Source organism: Gracilinanus agilis, chromosome 2, assembly GCF_016433145.1.
Source record: "Gracilinanus agilis isolate LMUSP501 chromosome 2, AgileGrace, whole genome shotgun sequence".
NCBI classification, from domain to species: domain Eukaryota; kingdom Metazoa; phylum Chordata; class Mammalia; order Didelphimorphia; family Didelphidae; genus Gracilinanus; species Gracilinanus agilis.
In genome coordinates, this window is record NC_058131.1 from 560,446,251 (window position 1) to 560,472,727 (window position 26,477).

General features: G+C 35.3%; 1 protein-coding gene across 1 annotated transcript in view; it reads left to right on the top strand.

Moving 5' to 3' along the window:
• TCF12 (transcription factor 12) overlaps positions 1–26,477 on the top strand; it is a 416,597-nt gene that overhangs the window by 369,122 nt on the left and 20,998 nt on the right. Inside the window, exons 9-16 of the mRNA XM_044665300.1 lie at positions 5,889–5,994; positions 7,139–7,278; positions 7,567–7,711; positions 8,039–8,103; positions 14,952–15,030; positions 23,815–23,888; positions 24,873–24,944; positions 25,724–25,930. Coding sequence (XP_044521235.1) covers positions 5,889–5,994; positions 7,139–7,278; positions 7,567–7,711; positions 8,039–8,103; positions 14,952–15,030; positions 23,815–23,888; positions 24,873–24,944; positions 25,724–25,930 — 888 coding nt within the window. The remainder of the gene's footprint in view (positions 1–5,888; positions 5,995–7,138; positions 7,279–7,566; positions 7,712–8,038; positions 8,104–14,951; positions 15,031–23,814; positions 23,889–24,872; positions 24,945–25,723; positions 25,931–26,477) is intronic.

Sequence of the window (26,477 nt, forward strand, 5' to 3'; positions counted from 1 at the left end):
TCACATGCATCGAATATTTGGGAATCTGGCTTCTCATCTCATCTCTGTCATTTACTATGACCATTGGGCATATCACTTCTAGAAAGAGTAATTAGCATTTGATGCCCGACTTCGTTCTTATGCACTCATTGCCCAACCTTCTGACTCCTGTCCCCTCCATTCATCTAAAACTGGTCTCTCCCCAGTTGCCAATTATCCATTAATTGTCAAATTCATTAGCCTTTTTCCCAGGTTCCATACTCTTTAACCTTTATGAAGCATTCATTACAATAAACTATTTCCTTCTTTTTTGTAGTCTTTCTTCCCTTGACTATGGCTAATCTTCCTCTTTAACTTACCTATCCTTTTCCATTTCCTTCCATTCTGTAACTTGCTTTTTTCTGTCACTTTTCTTGTGGGTATGTTCACCTCAAAGTCCTGTCATTGTCATGTTTCTCTCTTTTCCATTGTCATGGTGTCAATTAAGATCTTTATGCAAATACCTCAGATTTGAATTACTACCTTCAATCACTTCCCTAATCTCTAGTCCCACATTTCCAGATTACTGCAGAAATGTACCCCTGACAATTTAGAATGCCCCAAAATCATCTCCTCCCAAATACTTGCTATTGATCACAACTTTATATTTCTATTGATGATACCACCATCTTTCCAGTCACCCAGACTTTATATCTCATAGCCATCTATCTTCCCTTTCCCTCATCCACCATAACCTGTTTCCACATCTTGCTGATTCCATCTCCGTATTCTTTCTCACATCAGTCTTTTCCCATCCTGTTTCAGCTAAGTGCTCATTACCTTCTGCCTAAACTACTCTATTAGCTTCCTAACAGACTTCTCTGTTACCAGTCTTTCATCTCACCAATCTGTTCCCTGCATGACAGAAATAGTCATCTTAATGCAGCATGTCACTCTCCTGGTCATAAACATTGAATGGCTCCCTATCGCCCCTAGGATAACATACAGACTTTACACTTGAATTTAAAGTTATTTACAACTAAGTAGAAGGGCTTTGAAAAGTATGTGTTCAATTATATTTATAAAGCAATTAATACATAATAAAGATTATATCATCATATGTAGTCATCTCTTTCCATTCCATTTTGACTAGGGAAATGTACTTATCCTCTGTCTGTCTGTCTGTCTGTCTGTCTCTCTCTCTCTCTCTCTCTCTCTCTCTCCCTCTCTCCTCCCTCTCCCTTTCCCTCTGTCATTTTAGTGTTAAGTTCAGTTTTTTTTTAATTAACATTCTTGTTCTAGTCCTACCTATCCAGCCTCATTTCATCTTTATTCCTTATACTACTCATGCTAGATTCTTGCCATACTGAACTAGCTATTTCCTACCTTCTTTCACCTCCGAGCATGTCTGGAAATTCCTTAGTGCCTTTTGCAGCCCTTCTTCAAGTCCTAGTTCAGGTGTTATTCCCTTCTGCAAAGTCTTCCCCTGAGCCCCTTCTGAAAAGTGTTCTTTCCCTTAACAAAGTTTTTTCTAGATCTCTTATTTTCCTTTTATATCTTACTTATTTGTGTGTGTATATATATATATATATGATTATCCGCTATTAGATTGTAAACTCCTTGAATATACCACATCATTTCTCATCTTTTTTTTTTAAACCCTTGTACTTCGGTGTATTGTCTCATAGGTGGAAGATTGGTAAGGGTGGGCAATGGGGGTCAAGTGACTTGCCCAGGGTCACACAGCTGGGAAGTGGCTGAGGCCGGGTTTGAACCTAGGACCTCCTGTCTCTAGGCCTGACTCTCACTCCACTGAGCTACCCAGCTGCCCCTCATTTCTCATCTTTAATAGTGCCTTGCTATTAGGGAGTACATAACTATATTTTTATCATGCCGTGCTGAACTTAAAATTTCTGAGCCCAATGCATAAGTAATTCAAGTCATACCTACCTTATATAGTATTTTTGAGTGTCAATTGAGATAATGTACATAAAAAATGTATATAACTTTTTAAACTAGCTGAATCCAGCTAGATAACTTAATGAAACCCTTTGTGCTTCTCAATAATAAGTTTTCTTTAAGTTAAATCAGACTCTCACAACATGATGAACCTGGAAATATGTATTATAGGATAATATATGTAAAAACTATATCATATTAGCTGCTTTCTTGAGAACATGGGAGGGATGAGAGGGAAGGGATGAATTGCAGAATGCCAGAAAAAAATTAAAAATTATATTGATGTAATCTAGAAACATTTTTATTATAATAATTTTAAAATTAAATCAGAGGAAGCTGATTTGGCTCAGTAGATAGAGTGCCAGACCTGGGTTCAAATCTAATCTCTGACACTTCCTAACTGTGTGACTCTGGACAAGTCACTTAGCCCCAATTGCTCCATCTTTACAACCTTTCTGCCTTGAAACCAATACACGGTATTGACTCTAAAGTAGACGGTAAGGATTTATTAAAAAAAAAAAGTTTAAATCAGAATTTGAATTATAAAGTTTAGTCTGGTTTCAGAGGTATATGTACAAACACATGCATATTTTTTTCTTTTAGATTCTGTTTGTAGTAACACAAAATCAGACTTGTGATTTAAACTTATGATTAGGTCATTAACTAGGAGGGGAGGAAAAACTGGCATCCATGGGCAGGTGATCAGGTGACATAAGAGGCCTGGTTTTAATTTGTGGGCAGTACTGATTGTAACTGAAAGAGACTTGCTCTTTTTGTGGAATTGGCTGACTGTTTCCCCACATCTGGAGTTAATAAAGTCCCTGAGACCACATCAGTTGTGTTTTGCCGCAAGAACTCTTTGATCTGAAAAATCTAGACTGGCACAGCTGCTGCTTCCCGACATCGCAGCTATGTTTTTGCAAGCTATAGTTAAGATACCAAAACAAGCAAAAAACTTTACAAAGTTATGTGCCCAAGCTAGTACTTCTCTGTCACTGTTTGGTGAGACCTCTTTGAGAACCACATATTTCATAACATTTTTTATCATGAAAAAGTCTCAGACACGTGTTTTTCGTACATGATATACTTGTCGTAACTAAAGATTTTCTCAGTTTAGTTTGTTTAGAGAACTCTAGAAAATGCCAGAAGGTATAAAAAATTGAAAAATGAAAACATGTAAATATATATTGTATTTACATGCAAATTACACACATCCATATATTTGGAATGTATATCATTCCATATATGAAACTAGACTTAGAATCAAGAAGACTTGAATTCAAAGTCTCCTTCTGAAACTAGCTATGTGTTCCTGGGCATGTGGCATATCCATGCTAGACTTCATTTCCCTCATCTTTGAAATGAGGGATTTGGACTTGCTGGCCTCTGAAGGGCCCTTCCAGCTCTAAATCCAGGAACTTGTGATCCTTTGATTGATAATGAGTCTCATTTACTTCTGGATATTTAATGTAGATTTCTATATTAATTTATGCAAATTTCCATATCTCAGCTGAATACTCTTTAGCTTTATTTCCTTGTTCTCCTTGACAGTGATAGATTAACCATTATCTCTATAACATATGCTGCTTTATTTGGCCCAATAGAAAACTTGTAAACTAGTAAACCCAATTTTAGTCTCTTTATATACTATTGTAAGGCTGAACATTTTAATATTTGATAAGTGACATGTGTCATTTATGGAGCCTGATAAACTGATTGTGAATAAGGGCGTTATGTGGGGCAAAGAAATACAAATTTACTGAATTTGGTCAAACTTTGTAAGTTTTTTCCACATGTGAAACCTAAAACTACAAAAATAAGGTTTCTTCATTATTCTGAAAACATGGATTTTCCATTTCATGCCACCATATGCCACAGATGGAATTTAGGAATTTGGTATATCATACTTTGAGATGAACAGGTGTATATTAGCAACTTATAATAACAGTAAATATTTGAGATAAAATCACATAGTATAGTTTTAGCCTTCATTGGTATTTTTTGAACATGTTTACTTAATTTTTAAATTTTTCACTCATTTTATGCCTTTTAGAATTCTAAAAATGGTGAGGGGCTTCAACTGTAATTAATTTTAGAGGAGGAGAGATGTGAAGAATCTCTCTACTCCAAAAGTTGAACCTACACATTAATTGTGTATCGTATTACCTTCTGGCATGATCAGTACCTTAAAAAACTTTAGAATTGGAAAACATCCTCTGAGTTACCAGGAAAAGAAGTACACTGAGCAAACCACTGGGCTTCTCAATTTCCTTGCCTAGAACATCTGTATTGCATAGATCATCTCAGGCAAGAAACTTAGCTTCAGTCTTCTTAGATGCCATAGGTGTATACATTTTACTTTTCAGATATTTAAAGTATAGAAGGTTGCCATGATGAGTGGCTATTAAAAATAACATGACCACATTTAGTCTTTCACTTTTATCAGAAAAGTAAAAATGTTGCTTTTGGTTCATAGCACAACTTTTTAAAAAACTTCTTTATTAAATTTATTAAAGCTTTTAAAATGCCCCAAGTCTTTTGGAACACCTCCCTAAGAGGACAGTTTATGGGGGCTGAGGTGGGGGGAGATTTACAAATCAAAGATGCTAAGGACTTGAACTCCAGAAGTACATGAAAGCTATCCTTTCTACTTGATCTAGAAAAAAAGACTGCCTCTAAATGGTCAGAAATATTTTCATACTTGTTTTAGAGTTTCATATGCTAGTCTGGACGGTAGAGACCTCTGTAGCCCCTTTAGCATATTGTACATTAAAAGATTTCGCCTTGGTTTACTTTATTTTTTAAAAACTTTTTTAATTCTGTGTTAATGTTGTTGTAGTCCCATCACATTTTTTGACATGTCGGTTTTTATTAGCAATCTGTTACATAATGTCCTTAACATTAAATCTCTGATCCTATGAAAATGCTGAAATGAATGTGGGTCCATCATATTGCAAAATTAAATCATTATTATTATTATTATTATTATTATTATTATTACCAAAATAGTACTTGTCAATGAAATAATTTCTCTGATTCTTTACAAATCATCTCATTTTATGAATAACTTTCAGTCACAACCTACCTTTTTCCTGGCTTATGTATAGTTAGTACCTAATCTAAATTTTTAAAAAAGATCCCCCCCTCCAATTTGGTTTCAGCAGCTGCTGTAAGGAGTTTGATTATCAAGATTATTTGGCTGTCTAAATAGTTTCTAAAGTGATGAGAATGTTGTTCAGTTGCCAGTTCAAAATGTCCGTGCTGTGCTTATCTGAAGCAAAGGTTTACCCAGGGGAATTGGTACCTACCGACCAGTCAAAAGAAGTTGTCAGGGTTTATTTGTTTGTTTTGTTTTGTTTTGTTTTTTAAGCAGTGCTAGAGTTGAAAGATTACTTGATATTAAAGTCTTAAAATTTCACAGCGTTATATAGACTGTGCTTTTTTTTTTTAATGGCAATCTTATCAAGTTAAGGAAGAATTTTGAGCACATTACATGATGTCCTAGGTATTGAATTCTCAGTATTTACATGGGTCATTCATGTTTTATCTAGTTTAATTCAGTTGTAATTGTTTAGTATTTTAATGTTACGTCGGGTTTTGAATTTTATGGATCCAGTTTATCTTTTGTGCCATATTTAGTGAGGGTTTTATACTCTATATTTTTTGTGCCATAAGACTGTGTGAGATTTGTGTTTTGTAAGCAAATTCAACATTTATGCCTTTATCCAACCACCTGGTTTAATTGGCACACTGTAAAGTGTGTTATGGGGATGCTCATGGTGTTCTGCTCTGGCAGCTTGCTAAAAACAAACATTCAGACAGTGACCAAATTAAGCATTATTTGCCTGGACTTATTTACACATTTTGTGAGGTTTAGGGCTCCCTTTTTGAGTCTTCTGTTCCATTTTAACGAAGTGATATCCAGAGAACATTTATTTATGTTTTCTATTTTGTTGGTATTTAATTTTAAGGTATATGCACCATCCCCGAATTCGGATGATTTCAACCGAGAATCTCCTAGTTACCCATCTCCCAAACCACCAACCAGTATGTTTGCTAGCACTTTCTTTATGCAAGGTAAGTACTATTTAAAAACAAACAAACAAAAAAAAGCTCAGTCCATGCTACTGTGGTTATCTTCTGCACATTAACAGACACTTCTGGTCATAAAATTTCAAGAAGGGAGTGGTTCCTCTGTGACCATGCAGGAAGTTTGATATAAATTATCTAGGTGTTTCTGAGTGAAATAAACTGTCCTTTGATTTAAAGGTTTTCCAGTGACATTAATTGCTGGCTGCAATTTAGGTGGATTACCCAGCAGACCAGATGGGCAGTCATCCAGTCTTAGGTTCGTAAGGGGCTTCAGAATAGCACATTGGAGTAATTGAGAAAAATGAGGAAAAGAATTCATGATCATTCTGAAACTGAATGGAAAGTTTCTATTGACAACTAGTTCAATTTTTAATTACCTTTTACCAGAAGGATTCAGAATCGTATCACACCTAGAATTACTAACATAAATGTGGTGCAAAGAGGGGCGAACAGGGTAAGACTTTGTAAGAGAAAAAAAAAGATTGTGTTTCCTTTACTTCATGTCTAGCAAATCGTTTTACTTGGTCTGATGTGGTTTTGGACTATGGAAAGCATACGATACACGTGAGCAATAAATTACTATATATGGAGTTATTTGACTTTTATATTGTGAATGAAGTCACTGCTGACACATTTTGGTTAGAGGCTAAATATAACATAGTAATTATCAGTTATTTAAGTCTTCTCAAAAAAACTTTTATTTTGCTATGTTAAAAATGTCTTAAATAATATAGATTGCCTATTATGGATTAAGAATTTCATTCTATATTTATGGTGAGGGTCACTTAACCAAAGAGGCATCAACCTCCACTCCCCACCAACAGTAGTCTGGAATTTTAGCATTTTTCTTCATATGAATATGGACTTTCTAAAGGTTTTTGTAATAAACTCAAGTACTTCATATTTTCTCAGTTGCCAGATTGTATTTCCACTGTTAAGACTAATTTCTTCTTTTTAAATATAGCAACGCAACATGAAGGAAGAAAAACTAGATGGAGAGTCTTATTACTGGCATGAGGAGAGTGAGGAGAAATCTAGAGAAAAAATTATTAATTTTATATGAACATCAAAGTCAAATGAGTTCAATTTCTTTGCTAAAAAAGATTTTTTGTTTCTCTCTTCTTTCTAGATGGGACCCACAATTCTTCTGACCTTTGGAGTTCATCAAATGGGATGAGCCAGCCTGGTTATGGTGGAATTCTGGGGACCTCCACTTCTCACATGTCACAATCCAGTAGTTATGGCAGTCTACATACACATGACCGCTTGGTAAGGCTATAACCCCTAATTAAGACACAGTAGCTTTCTGTTTCTACTTGTATTTCTTTTCAGATTATAATTATAAAATTAGATTCTGTCAAAACTCGCAAATTTGAAGTGCTTCTCTGCTTAACACATTCTACGTGTTTGTAAGAAAGCAGCCTAAACACAATTGAAGTTTCTCAGCTGCTAACTTGCAGTGTTCTCTTTTTGACATATTGCAGTCATTTAACCATGTGTACATGTTTATTCAGGAAGTGGAGCTGATGAGATCTTGTCTTTTTCCCACTTTTCTAGAGTTATCCTCCACATTCAGTCTCACCAACAGATATAAATGCAAGTCTTCCTCCAATGTCTAGCTTCCATCGAGGCAGTACCAGCAGTTCACCTTATGTTGCTGCCTCACACACTCCTCCCATCAATGGATCAGATAACATTTTAGGTGAGCATTTTTAAAGGTTCGGAAATCATCAGGATCAAATTTTTAGATTATCTGTGAATCTACACTTTTTTTTAATGCAAGGATTTTTTTTTAAGTTTTCATTCATTAGTTCTATTGCAACTCAAAAAAGAACGTATAAAATCACTATATTAAATATACCACAGACAGAATGTTGGTTGTATTCATGACAAACATAGAATTATTAAACAGTATACCTGTGAAATAACTGTGGATGTTGAACTTGTTTATAAATGTTGGAGAAATGTAAACTTATTTCATAATCTGAAAGTAAAATTCTTGATTGGTTTTCCTACTTTTCATGTTCAGGAACCAGAGGGAATGCTGCTGGAAGCTCACAGACAGGTGATGCACTTGGCAAGGCTTTGGCATCTGTGAGTATTAACACTGTACTCAATAGTGACCAGAGGTCACTGAGTTTGGGGTAGGGTTCTATTTTATATTGTATGTATCATACATATATTCCCAAGTTTCTAGACTTTCATACAACAATTTCCAGATTACAATTATACAACTCTTAGCAAACTCTATATTGACTCCACAGTTGACATGTGTACTTACTCAAAAGTCTGTCTGTCTGTGTCTCTGTCTTTCCCTCCCCCCTCTCTCTCCACATCTCTTCCCCTTTCTATGTGTGTATATATATTTTATCAATGTGTATGTATTTCCACACATGTATGTATGTATTGTATTTATCAGATAAAGCCAGTTGCTATATATTTTTAAGATTTTTCTTCAGGAGAATTAGCCTTTTTGACTTCATTTGAAACATTTGCCTCCTTCATGTGTGGATCAGCTGTAAGTAGATAGAGAATGAATTTGAACATTTTGCATCCAAGGCACAAATAACAAAGATTAGTAGATCAACTCATTCATAAAGGTTTAAAGTACAGGCTCAGTGACCCATTAAAATAGGTCAAATGGAACCAAGAAAGGCAACCTAGCTACTCCCTTCAGATCCAAAGAATAAAATGGATTTATAAGGAATTTTTTAAGGCAAAGTATTTTGCATATAAAAGAAAGGAAAAAACCAACAACAGAAAGACTGTTTATCATTTCAGCTGCAGTTGATCCAATCAAGAGATAAGGAAATGAGAAAATAGCATTGCAGATGCCAAATTTCATTTTAAGAATTGATTCTAAAATGAGTAAAACTGTGTTTTGGGGAATTCATAATAAAATTACCATAGTATTTTCCTGAAGAACTACTTTATATCATACTGTTATCAGCAGATTAATAATAAAGCACTGATTATGTTTTTTAGTGTCTGATTCATAGACCATCAAGCTAAAATCCTCCCTTTTCTCACTGCCAACTGGAACACAAGGCAGTCATCACTAACCCACAAGGAGCCTTAACTCAATTCTTTTAGTAATAGATTTGTGCTTCAAAGCTCAGAAGATTCTTCCCCAATTTGTTTCCTGTTCTTTTTTCCTTCCTTTCCCAGCAAATATGCTCTTACAAGTCTTACAGTCTTGACTTCTCTGACACTAATGTTTTTGATGCCAGGTGGATCTGTTGATGCCCATGTTAACAGGTGGAGTATTTCTTAATAGGGCTGATAGAAAAATCACCACTTTGTTTTATGGAGATAACCCACATGTAATGAGTCTCTGTAATCAGAATTGTGAAAATGAGACAGAACCAAACTATAGTCTTTTCATTCTTAAATTTAATTTACCAGTACATTGATATTTTTTAGAACAGTTCCTGATACATTTGATTAATTCATAGATTCCTTCTGAAAGACATGAGGTACTTAGGGGGTTTGTTAACCCAAGTAGAACCTGGTAGCAAGTATTTCAGATGCAGCAGGACTAATGAGTATTGAATTTGCAAGATTCTCCAAGCTTTTAAAATATCTTGCTGGTTATAAGCGATGCCTCTCTGGGAAAAAAAAAAGGTATTTAATATTGGTAATTTAAAAAATAAAAGCTATCAATTAAAAATGTATTTTAAATAATATTGCATACTTAATAGATACATCTCTACTTTTCAAACTGCTTTCAAATGCATCATCTCACTTGAACCACACAATAGCATCATGAGGTAGGGATGGAGAACATGGGAATATAAAGTTTCATAGTCCATTTAAGTTCTCAGCAGAAATCTTGACTCGTAGGCAGGCAAAAGTTTCTGACAACCACAGAAGTTCTCCAAATGCATTTTCAGGTACCTCTAGGTCCTTGAGTACTTTCTCTTATTATGACTAGCACACTAGCCAAACCAGGTTGGCATTTGGAAAGAATTCCAAATTTACTATGACTGGAAGCCAGGGAAGAAATGTTTAATCTAGTTAGTGGGTGGGCTTTGGTTGTCATGGAAACTTAGCTCTGTCATCCTATGTTGTTGCTTGGCAGGAGCAGCCAGGTCATTCCATAAATCATTTCTGTCATAGCTGATGGTGATGCATTCCATCTGCTCTATCACTGCATGCCATAGTCTGCACACTTCAAATCCCTTGCTTCAATCCATCTGCTGCCCTCCCTCTCCAGGCCCCCCCCCACCCCGAGAACACATTCTTCCCCAACCTCCACAACAGGCTTACTTTTACAGCAAATAGATATGCTCTAAAAAATAAAACATTCAGTTGCCGAAAGAGAAAGTGAGCGGATAGTTGAGCATGTGACGGATGGGGAGAGGGGGCTTAAGGAGGAAAACTTAATGATTGTTGCAACAGAGAAACTGATAATACACATTTCAAAATTTCCATCTTGAATAGTACACTTGATTTATGAAAAGTGAATATATAGGTCCATTATTACATCATCTCAAAATGTAAAATTCATTAGATTTTTTAAAATTTCTAAGGCATATATGATTTTAAACATAAAAACTCCCATGCTATTGTTAAAAATCATTTCTAGTTCCCAAATTGTCTGTTGATGTACATCTTAGAAAGGCCTTTCATGTGTGAAACATCAGAGGGTACAACCTTTGTTCTTCAGTTTAGGTATTAAAGAGCATGCAGAATACTGTGTGATTAAACATGTAAGGCCAGATAATACATTTGCAAAGGTTCTTTTATTTTAGGTTTAAGCCAGGATAATTGTGGTCTTAATCTCAGGGTAGCAAGAAAGAGAATTGTACATGAAAGTATTTACACAAAGTTCCCAAAGCCCTGTGGATTATGCATTAGTTTAGATAATGAACTAGTGTAGATAGGAAGAAAAGAAAATCTGGGTATTCGTGCCATTTCTAATGTGTTTCCCTGAACATTTGCCAGACAATAACCCTTTAAGATTGTGCCCATGGAGGGTTATATGGAGGAAGAAACATCTGGTTTATTTCAGTGCCTAATACCAAATCAAAACACTTGGTCTTTAATTTAGAGGAGATCAAACAGGAGGACTGTTTAACTTTGTTGATTATATCAGACCTCTTTGTGATAATTTATGTTTTGATTCCTACCTCAGAGCAAGAATAAATGTGTTTTTTGTGATCTTGGTGGTTAAATGGCCAGTAGTCCCTAACAAAAGAAAAGAAAATTCAGGGAAGTTGACTTTTAAAAGTAATTCATGAAATAAGTTTCTTTGTTGCCTTAGACTCAATAACATTAGCATAACAAAGATTAACTGAAATGTGCACTGTAGTGTTTAAAAAATTGGGCTAACAGCTCGGAGGTTTGGCTCTGTGGGCTCTCCATTGTGTCCTTTTTGTCTAAGGCCCTTTTCATTAGACCCTGGCTTATTGGCACCCTGCTGATTGGAATGGACCATGACTGATAGGAGGAGGAGTCTCATTTGTTGCAGTAAAATGAGTCATGTTACCGTTTAAGCCTGGCAGAAGGTATCAGAGTTATTCATCATTGGTCATTTAACAGTACAGCAACCATGGATTGCATGCAGAATGAGCTCTTACTTTGTGTTTACGCCCTGGTTTCTAAATGACTTTTTTTCCTCCCCCACCCCTATTTTTAAAGTGCATGACTTTTTTCCCTTTTCATTTAACTCCACTGTGAGATGGCTTTAAGACTAGAGATTCCAACAGAAAATGTATTGTTGATTTAGTCAAACTGAGTGAATGCTGTATTCCAAATGAAGCATTGTGTGTGTTGAGTTTTTAAAAGTAACACAACTTTTACAAACTTGGGAAATCCTTATTTGATATGGTGATAGCAGAGTATGGTGTGTAAAACCAAAGTTGAAGCAAATGGTCTGTAGGGTTTTAGAGCAAGCATGCTTGTTTTACATATTCTGTCATTATAGTCGCATACAAATTTATTTCTGTACATTTATAGAAACAACATGGAACAAAAGAAGGTAATGCATCTTGCCAAGTTGTCTGTAAACCCAAGAAACACATTGCTAATAAACCTGTATGTATCATCACCTCAGCCTTGGGGTGGGGGGTGGCAAAGGAGATGATGATTGGGGAAAAGCTTTTGTTGTAGAAGTGGAGGAACTAGATTACAAACACACCAGAAATGCTTTTCCTTCCTTAATGATATATTTGTGCTACCCTTTTCCTCCTCTACAAATTCAGTCATTAAAAAAAAAAAAAAAAAACTTTACACATATTTTGCATCGAGCCAAGAAACAGTTTTGCTCAGTCATTGAAAGGTAGTAATCCTCATTGTCACTCTCAGTTTTGCCTGTTCCTCTGAAGTGTAACCTCTTCCTTCTTTGAGATAAAGGAGCTGTCACCAGCTGTTGACATGCTTAGGAAATCATTTGGTTGCAGTAGAGAGGAAATCAAGGAAATTGAGGGTTGACAGTCCACTTCCACTCTTGAAGACCCATATCTACCCAATAGAGTGATATTGGCAGCTTAATGTGTTAGGAACAATTCCTGAATACAGTCAAGCCTCACTCTTAGCACTTTCCCCAAGATTTATACCATTGAACTGCCTTAGAGACAGCCCTTTTGGTTTTTCAATAATTAACCTCTACTATATAGCTTATATGACCAAACCATTGCTTCCTGACTTATACTTTTTATCAAAGTGTGTTATAGCAGCAATTTAATGTGTTTGTCTAGCCTATCACCTAGGTTAGTTAGATTTAGTTGAATCCAAGTGTTGAAACTCAATACATGCTACCAGCTAGCTATCCTTACTTCCTCACCCCCAGTACTTAAGGAGCTTTGTAAGAAATACTGGTTTGCTTTTTTGTTTTGTTTGGGGTTTTATTGTTATTTGGGGAGGGGTTGGCGATATCTCTTTAAATGAAGAGGACATTTTTGCTATTGATCCATTTTACAAATAAGCAGATTTTTAACAGTGGCAGAATTAAATGGACCTCAAGTTTTTCTCTTTCATCATTCAGTTGGCATGACATCAAAGCAGCTATTTAAGAATGCCAGCATCCTAAAAACAGTATTGGTTCCTAGTCATAGGACATTTTATAAAAGTAAGCATCAACCCTAAAGTATTTATTAAGTGCCTACTATATGCCAGGCACAGGGGATACAAAGAAAGACATGAGAGACATAGAAGAAATGTTAGCTTTGTCTGGTTTCACTTAAACCATAAGCCCATGTTGATTTGCATAGTTGAACTAGATCACATATGTACAAAAGCCACTAGGAATCAGAGTGTGACCACCAGCTAATTTTCACAGATGTCGTCCAATAACTCTCAGAAGGCAATAACTTGAAGTTAATTCTAGGCAACAATGGAATAGTAATAGTGACCATGGAGAAAACTTCTACATCCCTATTGCCAATTTACCGATCTTAGTCTGAGCTCCTGCTCTTTCCATGCTTCCCAACTTGATTTTCCAGTTTCTAGTTTTTAATCATTTGGTAACAATCTCTAAAAACCGCACAGTTTTAATGACAATTTAGTAGCATCTTATAAAAAATTGGTGCCTTTTATTTGAGTGAGATGTATTTTTATAGTGAACTTAAATTGACTATTTTGTTACCTCTTTTTGGCAATCACACCATGTTTTGTTTTCTACAGAAGTCTTCAGGTTTGCTAGTAATGCTTGTGAAATCACTTAAGTTTGCATTTCTTTACAGAAAATTGCACTATCTTACACCTATATTGATTAGTCTGAGACCCACTCTGTTTAGACAGTATATCAGTTCCAAAGTCAAATCTTCTAGGACTTAACTATTTTAGTAGAAGCTTTGAATGTGACATCATTCAAGACTTAGTCCTTTCTATTGGGAACAACTTTTTAACCACGAAGAGTTGTTCACTTGAAAATATTCAAGGAATAGCAACTTGCTCTCAACAGTTGGCCAATTTGCAATAAGCTGGTTACATGCACACTTGTGAGAGTAATTTGTTGTATCCATTATGGGCACAGGATTGGCCCAGAAGAGGCCCTTGGTGCCTCAATTGGGAGAATTTGTGAAATGTCTGTGGTTGATTAGGTAACCTTTAAGGAAGTGATACAACTATTTCCATTGGCTACAAAGTCACTATATGTAATGACTGCTTTTTTTCTTAATAAACATCCCAGAATTTATACATCCAGAGGCATGTTGTTAACCTCAAAATAGTCACCGTATCAAGCTATTTCAGTAATGATACCATTGCTCAAAACATTTTTAGAACATCTTTTATAGATTTGTCTCCTGAACCTTTTAACTACCCTCAAAGATGACCTTTTTTTTCCTTTGTGAGAATATATTTTATTTTTGGGAAATTGCCCAAAGTCATTTGAAACCAAGTCTAGTGAACACTGTTAGTGATCAATTTGGACATTGCCATCTCTAGTCAAAAGAAGCTTTTAGCTATAAAATAACAATTCTGGTTTTATTGTGGAATGTCACAAATGATCTCTGAAGAAGGTACTTCAAAGGAGAGGGATTCCAAAAATGTTTTGAACATTATCAGCTTCATAAGGGACTACTTTAAAGGATAACAGTCATTCATCATACATGTTCCAGTATATTTTCCCTATCTGACTTTTTAATCTCATTATTATATATTCATATCTTATATTTTAATAATTTTAAAAACTATTCATTATTTTCACATCATTTGAAATAAAAAAAGCAAACAAGTTTCTCCAAATTCACCTTAAAATAGAAATCATACAATGCTTTTTGAATCTAAGCATAAAAAACTGAGGCTCCACAAACACGGAGTGTTTCTCAAGTCTTTGACATAATAAAGCAATGCTAGGATTGAGCAACTTTTTTTATATGCCAAGATAGCTTCAAAGATGGCAACTGAAGATTTTTGAAAGTTCAATCAATAGCTTAATTTTTTTTCCTCTTATGTTCAATGTGGATAAATAAATTTCCTTATTTTCATTTTATTAGATTTATTCTCCTGACCATACCAGCAGTAGTTTCCCCTCAAATCCATCAACGCCAGTTGGATCACCATCACCTCTTACAGGTATGCTAGATTTTACTTTCTTATTTATATGTGTTGCTTTAAAGAATTACTTTATTTTGAGCATTAGAGTTTTTCCTTTGCCTGAAGTGGGACAATGATTAAAACATTGTGCAGAAAAGTATTTGCACTGACTTAAGACCAAGAGAAAAAGGAAATGTTTTAGTGATTTCTAGCTAATTTAATTTTTATACTATGTAAATTTAACATAAATCTGTACCCCTCTTTCCTTTTTAAAAGGAAAGCTTAGAAAATCTATTTGGGTCTCAGCTCCATACTCTGATTGGATGGGGAACAAGACCTGAGGCTTATCTCCATAAGGAAGATGCTTGCCTCTTGTCCCACATGACTCCTGGCATCCAGAAGTCTTACTCTGACCTGGACTGAGGTCAAATCTATCCAACCAGGGAGACTCCGAAAAAATGATGTCATTGGAGTTATAAATTATGGATTAAGGGAGTTTGCACTCTCTTTCCTAGAAAGCAGTAGGTGTGAACAGGACAAGCACAGATTAGCCAGGTGACCCCACCTTATAATTGTGTCTTTTCTCTCTACAACTTGCTTTCACTATTTAATAAATAATTATAAATTAATATACAGTTTCCATAGAATTTTAATCTTAACAGTAATTTCTTAAAGAAGTTCAGTAAATGTGGGAACTTTTTTGTTTTTAGAACCCTTACCTTTCCTCTTGGAATCAATTATGTGTATTGGTTCCAAGGCAGAAGAGCAGTAAAGGCTAGGCAGTTGGGGTTAAGTTCCTTGCCCAGTCTGTGTGAGGCCTAATTTGAACCCAGGATCACCCATCTCTAGGCCTGGCTTTCTATCCACTGAGCCACCCAGCTGCCCCAAGTTCAAAAATGTTAATTGACCGTAAAGCAAATTATAGTTTGTTAAAAAAAGAGAACCTAAGAGAAGAGTAAAAATTCTTATTTTAAGAATTAAAATACAGTTCATGCTTTTCCTTATAGTCCAGATTTACATTGTATTTTTATGAGCCCCTGGGAAATTGACCATTTCTGATTTTATTTCTTTTAACTGATATATCTTTATTTGTTTCTCTCTTGCATCCTTATATGTTAACATGTATGCCACAAACTTAAGAAAGATGCCTTTTTCTGCTTAGCTTTACTTTTATGGAAAGAACCCTTATGTGAATGAAATTTATATGTAGTTAAACTTTAAAATATTTAGAATAGGAAAAAATGAGAGACAACAATGTAGGGGTTTTTGCTCTTTAAACAAATCTGCTTATTGCTAGGGGAGATATATAAGCTATTGAGATGTGCTTTTGCTTGTTGCCAAGTTATTAACACTTTAATTAAAGGTAAAAAAAATTTTGAAACATTCCTTATTGCTGTAAATGGGGGTTTTCTTTTTATTTAATGAATAAACCAAACTAACATTGGAGCATTTATTGTAAATTAGGGTGCATTATGAAATTTGAACTGTGCTATACTTTTTTGACTGTTACTATAAGAAAGTCAACAGAGAAGAAACAGGAGTAGTTGAGTTCAATCTCAGGGAAGTAGCTAGCTAGGCTCGTCAGTAGTCAGGGCTTCCATCCCCAGTACTTCCTCCTTCAACAACTAGACGGTGAATCCATTTACTCATTCTGACCAAGTAATTAGTTCTGTCCATGTGTCTTTTCAAGCCTTCTGCATTGCCTGGTCTTTCTGAAAATCAGAGCTCTTGGGCACAGCCATCTCCCATCACCTGTGCTTTGTGTATGAATGTTTCGAGTCTAATGCTAAGAAGCATTCCAACGTGGAGATGATGAACTACTGGCAGCTGTTTACAGCTCTTAGCGGGTACTGCAGCTTTCTCAGACACTGTGGCCTCAGCTGTCTAGTAAAAGTTGAACAGCTGTTCCCCACATAGACAGAACTATGAAAGCCCCATTGACTTAAAGTTGTTGTTTAAAAGGGAGCTGGAATTACAGGCAGAATGATGTAACTTTAGCCCTCTTCAGCCCCCATGGCACAGTTTTGCTAAATTATCAATGTCATTTTTACCACAACCTACTTCCCTTTCTCATCTGATATATGCACATTTACTCCTACTAAATATGTTTATCCACACACACGTACCCTACCCCATTCCCCCTTGGCCATTCATCTACAGAAGCTGCCTTTTTGTTTTAATTAGCACTGAGTGGAAAGCCAGGCAGCCGAAAAAGCTGGCCTTGCTTCTGAAAGTCTGGGATCAAAGGGTCTATCAATGAAATGAGAGAATCGTGTCCGCTATTTACATTTCTTAAAATAATGGTTCAAAATAAAAACTCGAGTCATCCTTTCTCCACCCCCTTTCCATATTTCTTTCATATTTAATGAGTGTTACTTTCTTTTCCCTCTGATTTGGCTGATTAATGTGTATCTGCGGACTGAGAAAGAATACCTGGGCAGCTGCTTTTAAGTAGTTGTTTTATTTTCTATAATAGCTGAAAAATTCATGTTGAATTCTGTAATGAAGGGATTAATAGGCTTCTTCTTTGATTCAGCAGTCGCATTGAAAAAAAAATTGTCTTGTATGTCCTACTTCTGCTGAGATAGCAAATCAGAGACTCTAGGTTTATGCAGGTGCATACCTTCCTCTCTTTCCTGTCCCCATCCCTTCCCCATCAGTTCCCATACACACCTTTATAACAACAAAGCAAAAATAGAAAGAAAAAAAGAAATAAAAGCAGTTTATCAGGAAGCATTTCCAGAGGAAGAAAAAGAAAAAAAGTAAATCAGTGTCCCTCTTTAGAGGGATGTTGGCCTCTTCTCATCTGTGGGAAAAAAAGGTTTTCCCTTTAATCTCCCTTGTTCAAGTCCAGAAGCCAAGCTTTTGCTCTCTTCCTTCTTTGCATTTTCCTTGGGAACTTTACAAATTATGGCAGATTCTTCCACCTGGAAAAAGTCCTTACCAAGAGACTCCTTGAAGGTAATTTTGTTTGGGAAAAGACAAGGAAGAAAATAAAGAAAGCAGGTGTTTTCTTAGATGACTTGGAAGTCAGGCAAGCAGGTGTGTAGGTGTGTGTATCTCTGTGTGTCTCTGTGTTTGTTTGGTTTGATTTTTTTGTGTGTGATATGCTATGCCCTAAAACTTTTCAGCTAGTTTTACACCAACATAATCCAATTCTCAGAGGTAGTTAGGTGGCTACCATTATATCTAGGGGTCCAGGGAGATCAATTATAGAATTAAACCCTAAGCTTCCTATTGGTGTCATATGAGAACAGTGGGGATATAAAGGATATGTATTGAAGTAGAAATAGCCCTAGACTTGGCATTAAAAGACCTGAGTTCAAATGTGACCTTTACTGTTTGGCTATCATAAACTCAAAACTCATCTGTAAAATCAGGAGTTTGGAATAGATCTCTTGATGACCTTCCAGCTCTAATATGATCAAAAATGATGTCTCCAAAATCTTAGTGCCCAATGACATCCTTAAAAGTAATCATAGTAATTAACACCAATACATGAATTCAATCTGAAGTCATTTATCAGATATTTATTGAATATTCTCTATGTTCAAAGAACTGTGCTTGATCATTAGAGTTGCAGAGGAGCCATGGGTCACTATCCCCAAATTTGAGATGCTGACAATCTAGAAAAGCTATCTAGCAATGCAAAACCATGGAACCCTAAGTACCAACAGTGTTGGTATAGGTAATAATGTTAGCAACAAATAGAGAAATGAGAAATCACTTTGAACCAGGACAGTCAGGGCTAGAAATATGTAGTGGGTATAATTTGAAATAGACTTTGAAAAATGACTAATGTTCAAATAGAGAAGAGTAAGGAGGGTATTCTAAACAAGGAGAATGGCATGGACCAAAGCATGGGAGGTGGGAAATATTTAAATCAGTTTGACTAGAACAGTCTTCATGTAGAGAAATAGTGGGAGGTAGGTGATTTGATTGTGTAAGACCTTTGATTAGCCAGGCTAGAGTTTGGACTTTATTGTATAGGCAGTAAGGTACCATTAAAGGTCTTTATTAAGCTTGAGAGAACCACAGAAATGTGGAAATACAAGCACTAGAGTTCTCTTTGACAAATAAAATATTGGATGTAGTTTTCATAATTAATTAACCAGCCACAGTAGGTAAAATTCTTGCTAAATCCCACCCAGAGTGAGCTATGTTTTGTTAATCAGATCAGTAGCGCTGGATGATTTGATGATCAAAGTTCTTCCAGATTTTCTTGTCAAGCAGCTCTCACTGTTCTTATCCCAGCTATCTTGGTTTCTAAAAAAATGTTTAATGTATCTTAATATCAGGTACGTTTACTACAAGCTTTCCTGAACAGAAGCCAGTTTTCTTGGGTGCTCTGCAAAGAGCCAAAGGCACTTTCAAAAATAGTTTACTAAGTTTGCATTCTTTATATCCAAAGTACTAGGAATATTTTGTACCTAGTAATAATAACATAATAAAAGTGAGATCTCTCATTCATCTTATATAATGTAGCCTAAGCCCAAGAACTGTCCTTAATCTGTTATAGGATCACAAGATATTAGAGTTGGCAAGGTCCTTGGAGATCATCTAGTCAGTACTCCTAATTTTACAAATGAGGACACTGAGGTCCTGAGAGATTTAAGTGAATTTCTCAAAATCATAGATAACATAGCCAGAATCTGAACCAGGACCTCTGAATATAATTCCAATACTTTGTCAGTGACATTATCAATAAATTAATCAAGAAACATTATTAAGTGCTTACAATGTGTTAGGCAGTGGACATGAAAATATTAATGAAAACAATCCTTTCCTTCAAGTAAATTACATTCTAACTGAGAAGACACACAGTTGTGTATGTCTGTGTTGCATACACACACACACACACACACACACACACACATACATAGAAAATGGATACAAAAGAGATACCAGATTACTTAGTTGGGAAGACACTAGCAGCTTAGTGGATCAGGAATGACCTTATAGGTAATTCATTATAGGAGGTGGTACTTAAGCCAAACCTTGAAGGAAACGTAGTGATCCTGAGCAAATCATTTCTCGTTTCTCATAGCAGCAAGAACAGAGTGTTTCTAGACTTGGGAGATATCTGGGTGTGTGAAAAATGTCAAGGAGGCCAGTTTAACTAGACTACAATATACAGATAGGGGAGTAATGTGCATTAAAGCTGGAAAGTGTCAAAAGGTTTCTATTTGACTTTAGGAATAATAGGAAATTATTGAAGTTTTTTGTGAAGAAGAGTTCCAAGGTCAGAAAATAAATTTGGCAACTATATGAAGAATAGATAGGAGAGGGAAGAGAATTGAGGGAGAAAGATCACTTTAAAAGGATGTTGCAATTGTCTAAGCAAGAGATGATGAGGACCTGACCTAGGGTAGTGGTGGTGGGAGTGGACAGAAAAGGAAAGGATAAGGACTTTGGGATTACTTGCTCGATTTTCTATGTCTCTATATTGATGATGCAATTGGTCATTACAGGCTTGAGTTATTTTGGAGAGCAGTTGTTACTTAATATAATTATTTCCAAATCTCTTTAAGGAACCAAGTGCAAAAGGAAGTTTTATGTGCTAGATCTCAGCATCAGTGTTTGAGATTTGAGCCAGTAAATTATAATGATGGGATGGAATATGGTGGGCCACACTCCAGAATTTGAAGGAATTTTCCTCCCCAAGAGTGCATGTTGTTTTTCAGTCATTTCAGTTATGTCCAATCCTTCATGATCCCATTTGAGGTTTTCTTGGCAGAGATATTAGAGTGGTTTGCCATTTCCTTCTGCAGATCATTTTACAGATGACGAAATTAAGGCCAACAGGGTTAAATGACTTGCCCAGGGGTTACATAGCCAGTAAATATCTGAGGCTGATTTTGAATTCAGATCTTACAGCATTCTTTTCTTCTGTACCATCAAGTTTGTCTATAATTATTTAAGTCCTCAGTTGCCTGGAAATATCAAAAGAATTGCAGAATATGTGCTGCCATTTATATACAAAGACCCTGTTATTGACCTGCCATCATCAGCAGACTCTCATAACACCTTTGTGCTCATGAAAAAAGTATTTCTTTTATTATTTCATTTGATCCTCAAAACAACCTTGTGAAGCAGAGAATGTGGCATTCTCCTCATTTTAGGGATGAGACAATTAAAACCTGGAGATGTCAGGTAACAAGATCCGATATCACATAGTTATTATCATTGGTAGCAAAGCCAGAGCACAGATTTCTCTACTCCCGGGAAGTGTTTGGTCTATTATACTATGCTGCCTCCTCCTTGAATTGTCTTTTTTTTTTTAGACCACTAAAGATGAACCATCCTTGTGTACTTTCTCACCTAATTTCCCTGGTGACCAGCACTTTATATCTTTGAGGTGGCTAATCTGGCTCCTTCATGAACTTTCCACAGATGAATAGATCATTTTTACTGAAACACATAGGCTTCTAATTTGTGACTTTGATCTCCTTGGTCCTGCTCTAATCAATTGAGCAATAAAAGACCAGGCCTGTCTGAAATAAGTAATCATATTCTGTACCATTTTATAGATTACATTGTTTTTATACTAGTGAGTCTGAAAATCATCGTACCTAAATAAATCACTTATTTACCTTGTAACACTTGTTGGAGAGAAAGAGTAACAAAGACTAAGACTCATTTGGCCCAACAAATTCAGAAACTATTGCTAATAATTTCGAGAAGTTTTAAGTTTGTGTTTAGTTAGAATTTCATATAAATACATTAAAATTAAAATTATAAAACTAGAAGTTCATCCAAAGAACAGATTGTCTAAGGGAGGAAAAAGGCATACAAGAAACAGTAAAAATTATTACAAAAGGAAAAGATTTAGAAAGTTTAGCTCTGCATCTCCCATTGCTATCTCACATAGTCCTAATTTATTAAAGCTCTCATAGAGGGTTGAAATTAGAGTATTTGCCATAGTTAGGACTAAACAAAACTCCTTAATTCTACTCTGTTTCTTGGAGACCAATAAAAGGTGATATAATATCACAGAATGAATACTAGACTTGAATCTGGAAAAGCTGAGCCCTAGTCCCAGATCCTACTACTCATTAGCTGTATAATCTTAGGCATGTGTCTTCTTTGAAACTCCGTTTCCTTATCTAGAATAAATAGGGATTACAGTCTTGCATTATCCATTTCACAGGGCTGTTGTGAAATAATGTGTATAATAAAGTGCCCTGCAGACCTTCAAATTCTGCATAAATGTAAGCTGTGATTATTAGTCACTGTAGTCAAAGCTAGAAAGGACCTTAGGAATCATGTTGTCCAGCCCCCTTATTTTGACAGGTGAGGAAACTCAAAGTGAGAAAGGAGAAGAAATCTGACCAACATCACAGATGTGTAAAGAGGAAAAGCAGGATTTGGTACTCTTTCTACTATATGTGACAGTGCTTCCTTTTTATAGTTCTTATATAACACATACAAACATTGCAAGGCATCACAGTAGAAACATTAATGATCATTGTATGGAATCTATAGCCTGCATTTATTAGATCAGATTTGCAGGAAGATTTTTTTTGAGCAATTCCCTCTTCTTAAATGAATCCCTTATTTTAGAGTAGCTATTTGAAATCATGTCATTAAACTTCATCTCAGTTTCCTGGGTGCAGAGCTCTCATTGTTACTTTAAACATAAGCCCATAGGCTTTTCCTTTAATGAGCTGTTTGGGATTGCACGTCCATAATTTATTGCTGCAATTGCTTTATGATTATGTTTGTAAGTCTAATGGAAAGCCTTAAATGGACCCAGAAATAGTTTGTGCTTGTTTTCTGGTTTTTAGAGATAGTTTGTTAATTGATGAGAAAAATACGTTATATCTTACCTCAAGTTTTATATTTAAAATTTCTGTACTCAGCTACTACAGCTTACATATAATTAATTATGAAATGTTATCTGGTCATTGGGAATATGTCTTTTCTCTCAACTTGCAATAAATATATAGATGATATAAATATAATTGCCACTTTGCTATCCAGCCTATGAATATTTTGTTCAACTGAAATGAAATACAGTATGCTCTAATTTACCTTAATATGTCTGAGATAACAAATATTAAGTAGTATTCTGTTTATATTTTGCTTTCCTAAATGTTACCAGATTAACCTGTAACAATTTTGTATTTGGAATAGTTATTTTTTAATGTAAGAATAAATTAGACAGACTAAACTAATTATAGTCTCAAATTTCTAATATAATTGGTTTTGTCTTTGTAGATCTTTTCAAAAAAAGAAATTTAATTGTCTTTTTGATTTACTATAAATGATATATTTTCTAAAGTCAGAATTGTAATATATTTTTAAGGATTTTAGAACACTGTTATTATTATAATGAGATATTGGGATTAATCAAAGACTTTAAAATCTGGCATTATCTCAAAGATATGGATAATATATTTCATCATTTCATTCATTTTTTCTTTCATTTTTTTTGTTTCTTCTCCGTTTATCTTTCACCATTTTTTCCCCTGTGGTTTTGTAATAACTCTTCTTTTTTCAGTCCTTCTTTTATTTTTCCTTCATTTTGCTGGAGTGGGAGAACAAATTATCACTTAGCAGAGATTCAAATTTTTGTAGTGATTTTTAAAATATCAGTTAATAGACTTTGAGGTAAAAATATTTTAGGTCTGTTAACCAATATGATGCCAAACATCTGCCACTTTTTTAAAGCCTTGAATAACTCAACTTTTCACACTTTTATTAATGTTTATTGAACTCAATAATATGTTCTGATTTTCTTTCATTGAATTATAAAAATCTCTGAATTAACTTGATGTTTCTGAGGATTTTTTGTTTGTTTCTGTTCTTTTTTTTAAACAGGTGCTAGTCAGTGGTCCAGACCTGGAGGTCAACCCCCTTCATCTCCAAACTATGAAAATTCTCTTCACTCCCTGGTAAGAGCCATGTTTTTAAAAAAACTTTTATCTAAGAGTTTGGAGTTCATTTTAGTTAGTATAAACCTTGCATATCAATGAAGAAAACAGTAGGGTAGCATTACAAGTGAATTCTTTGCTAGCAAATGGTCTAGTTCTGTTAAACAACATAAGACACATTGGGTGTGTCTCTTGCCATCTGTTCTTTGGACATCAGGCTTCTGGGCTTAAGACATCTGGTGTTAAAATACTGTTATGAGATTCCCATATCTTTGACAAACCCAGAGCTGAGTTCTGTGTGCCCTTCCATGTCTACAAATAAGAGGAAGGGATGCAACAAAGAACAATCCACAATTTTGAATCTTACTGTATTTTTGTATGTTTTTACATGTAAGGAAACTATGTGTTTTACACATAATTTATACACATATACATAAATATCAAAATATTTAAATATTTCCCATGTTAACTTTTATCATAGGGAACATTTTTTTCACCCTTCTCAGGAAAGAACACGTAATATATTTATATTGCAAGTAAAAAGATAAAGCCACACAGAAGAATTTGGGGTTATTCTTTTTTGCATTGAATGTGTAGAGTCGGTGGTAGGTTGTTAACTACAATTGTTTTTTAAATGCCTATCTTCATTGTCTAGTATTAGAAAAACAAACATCTAATGGAATTTTGAGCTAGGTTTTGTGTATCTGTTGATATTTCTAGTTTCAAATTTTCTTTTTTCTGTGACTAACAGAATTTTTTTAATCAAAGGAAAATTTTCTTCTTTTCCCACATTTTGTGATAAAATGTAAACAATATGGACAATTTAGATGCTAACCTTATAACTCAGAATTAAGCATTTAGCCTTCTCATACCTTAATACAAGCAGATCTCTATATTAACTTGACTAACATTTTATGCTGACACGCACATCAGCTATTTCCTCATCTCTTTTTGGAATTAATCTTAACCTGTGCTTTGCTTCCTGTTCTGTCTTGACTTTGCCAGAAAAATCGAGTTGAGCAGCAACTTCACGAGCATTTGCAAGATGCAATGTCCTTCTTAAAGGATGTCTGTGAGGTACTATTTCTCTTTAGATGGTGCCTTTTTGTGTTGCAGTTAATTCCACTCACCAATACCACTTTAAATCTTCAATTAGTACAAATTACAAAGTCTTTTAACCTCAAACATTTTGCCATATCATTTTCTATAGAGTTGCAAGAATAGGCTTTTTTTTCTTTTATGTTCAAGAGAATGATTGGTTTTTTTTAAAGTGGACTTACTGACATATGCTTTTGATTTTGAATTTTCTAATGTGTGAATCTATATACAGACACACAAATGCATTTGTTTCCTCTGCTTTGTCAAACACCCAAGTTTGGATGTGCATACAATGTGAGCTATGTATGCATTATTCATTTCCAACTAAACAACTAGACCTTGGTTGATTTGGGGATCTTCTGCTTGTGCTTCTTCCCCAAATTGCCACCTTTCCAAAGGGTCAGCATCATTTTTAGTTATCCCTTTCCTTCCCCCACCCCAACTCTTTCTTTTATCAGTAAGACTATAATTATCTGATGCTGTAATCTGTGATGTGTCATAGCGCTGAAAGCATTAACCTTAGAGTAGACTCATTGTGAGTAGCCACTCTGTTTCTGATGTGGCATTCATTTAACATCATCTCCAGATAGCCTTTCTTTTCCTGTTGATTCATAGTGCCAGTAGCTGCTTTTGAAGCCACCCTGATAATATATTTCACTTGCTGTTTTCCATGTATCCCAAAGTAGAGAACATAGTGGTATAATGAATTCAACAGATGGGCCAACAGTGACCTCCATGTTCTTTTTCAATCTCCACAGCAGTCTCGAATGGAGGATCGCTTAGACAGACTGGATGATGCTATCCATGTGCTACGGAACCATGCTGTGGGACCTTCTACAAGCCTTCCTGCTGGGCATGGAGATATACACAGTTTATTGGGACCATCCCATAACGCATCACTTGGGAGCCTCAACTCAAACTATGGAGGATCAAGCCTTGTCACAAGCAGTAGATCAGCATCAATGGTAACTGTCCCCATAGTTTGAAATACCTAAAACACAAAGTACTTCGTGTCTTTTGTGGTTGTAGCAATACAGTATATAGGCTTTGGATTGACTCAAATTTAAGTGCATTTCTGGTAACCCTAGCTTTTACATAATGAACATTTTTCTCCAAATTTTTACCAAGAACCAAAGGTTATGGGAAAGTAGCAGGTGTAGTTATTGATCATCAGTTGGTTGGTATTCAGCTGAAGGAATTTTTTCCCCTTTTCCTTTTCAAAAGGCAGTTGAGGAGTAGCTTGAGGGGCAACCTTTATAGACTTTGGCTTGGTCATTGGCCCATAAAATCCTGCTGTGACCATTTGCAGAAAGCAGAGTTTCTGCAGAGAGCATTTTAGCTTATACATGCATTTTTTCCAGATGTGTAATAATTGGCAGAACAGTTTTTCTCCTTGAAATAGCGGATAGGGAGTCTGAATAGGAAAAGCAGTCAAGAAAGACTGAATTTCAAGTGTTCTGGTCTGGAAAAGCTGTTTATTGTAATTTGGAACTAGTCTTCAATAGCAGATGC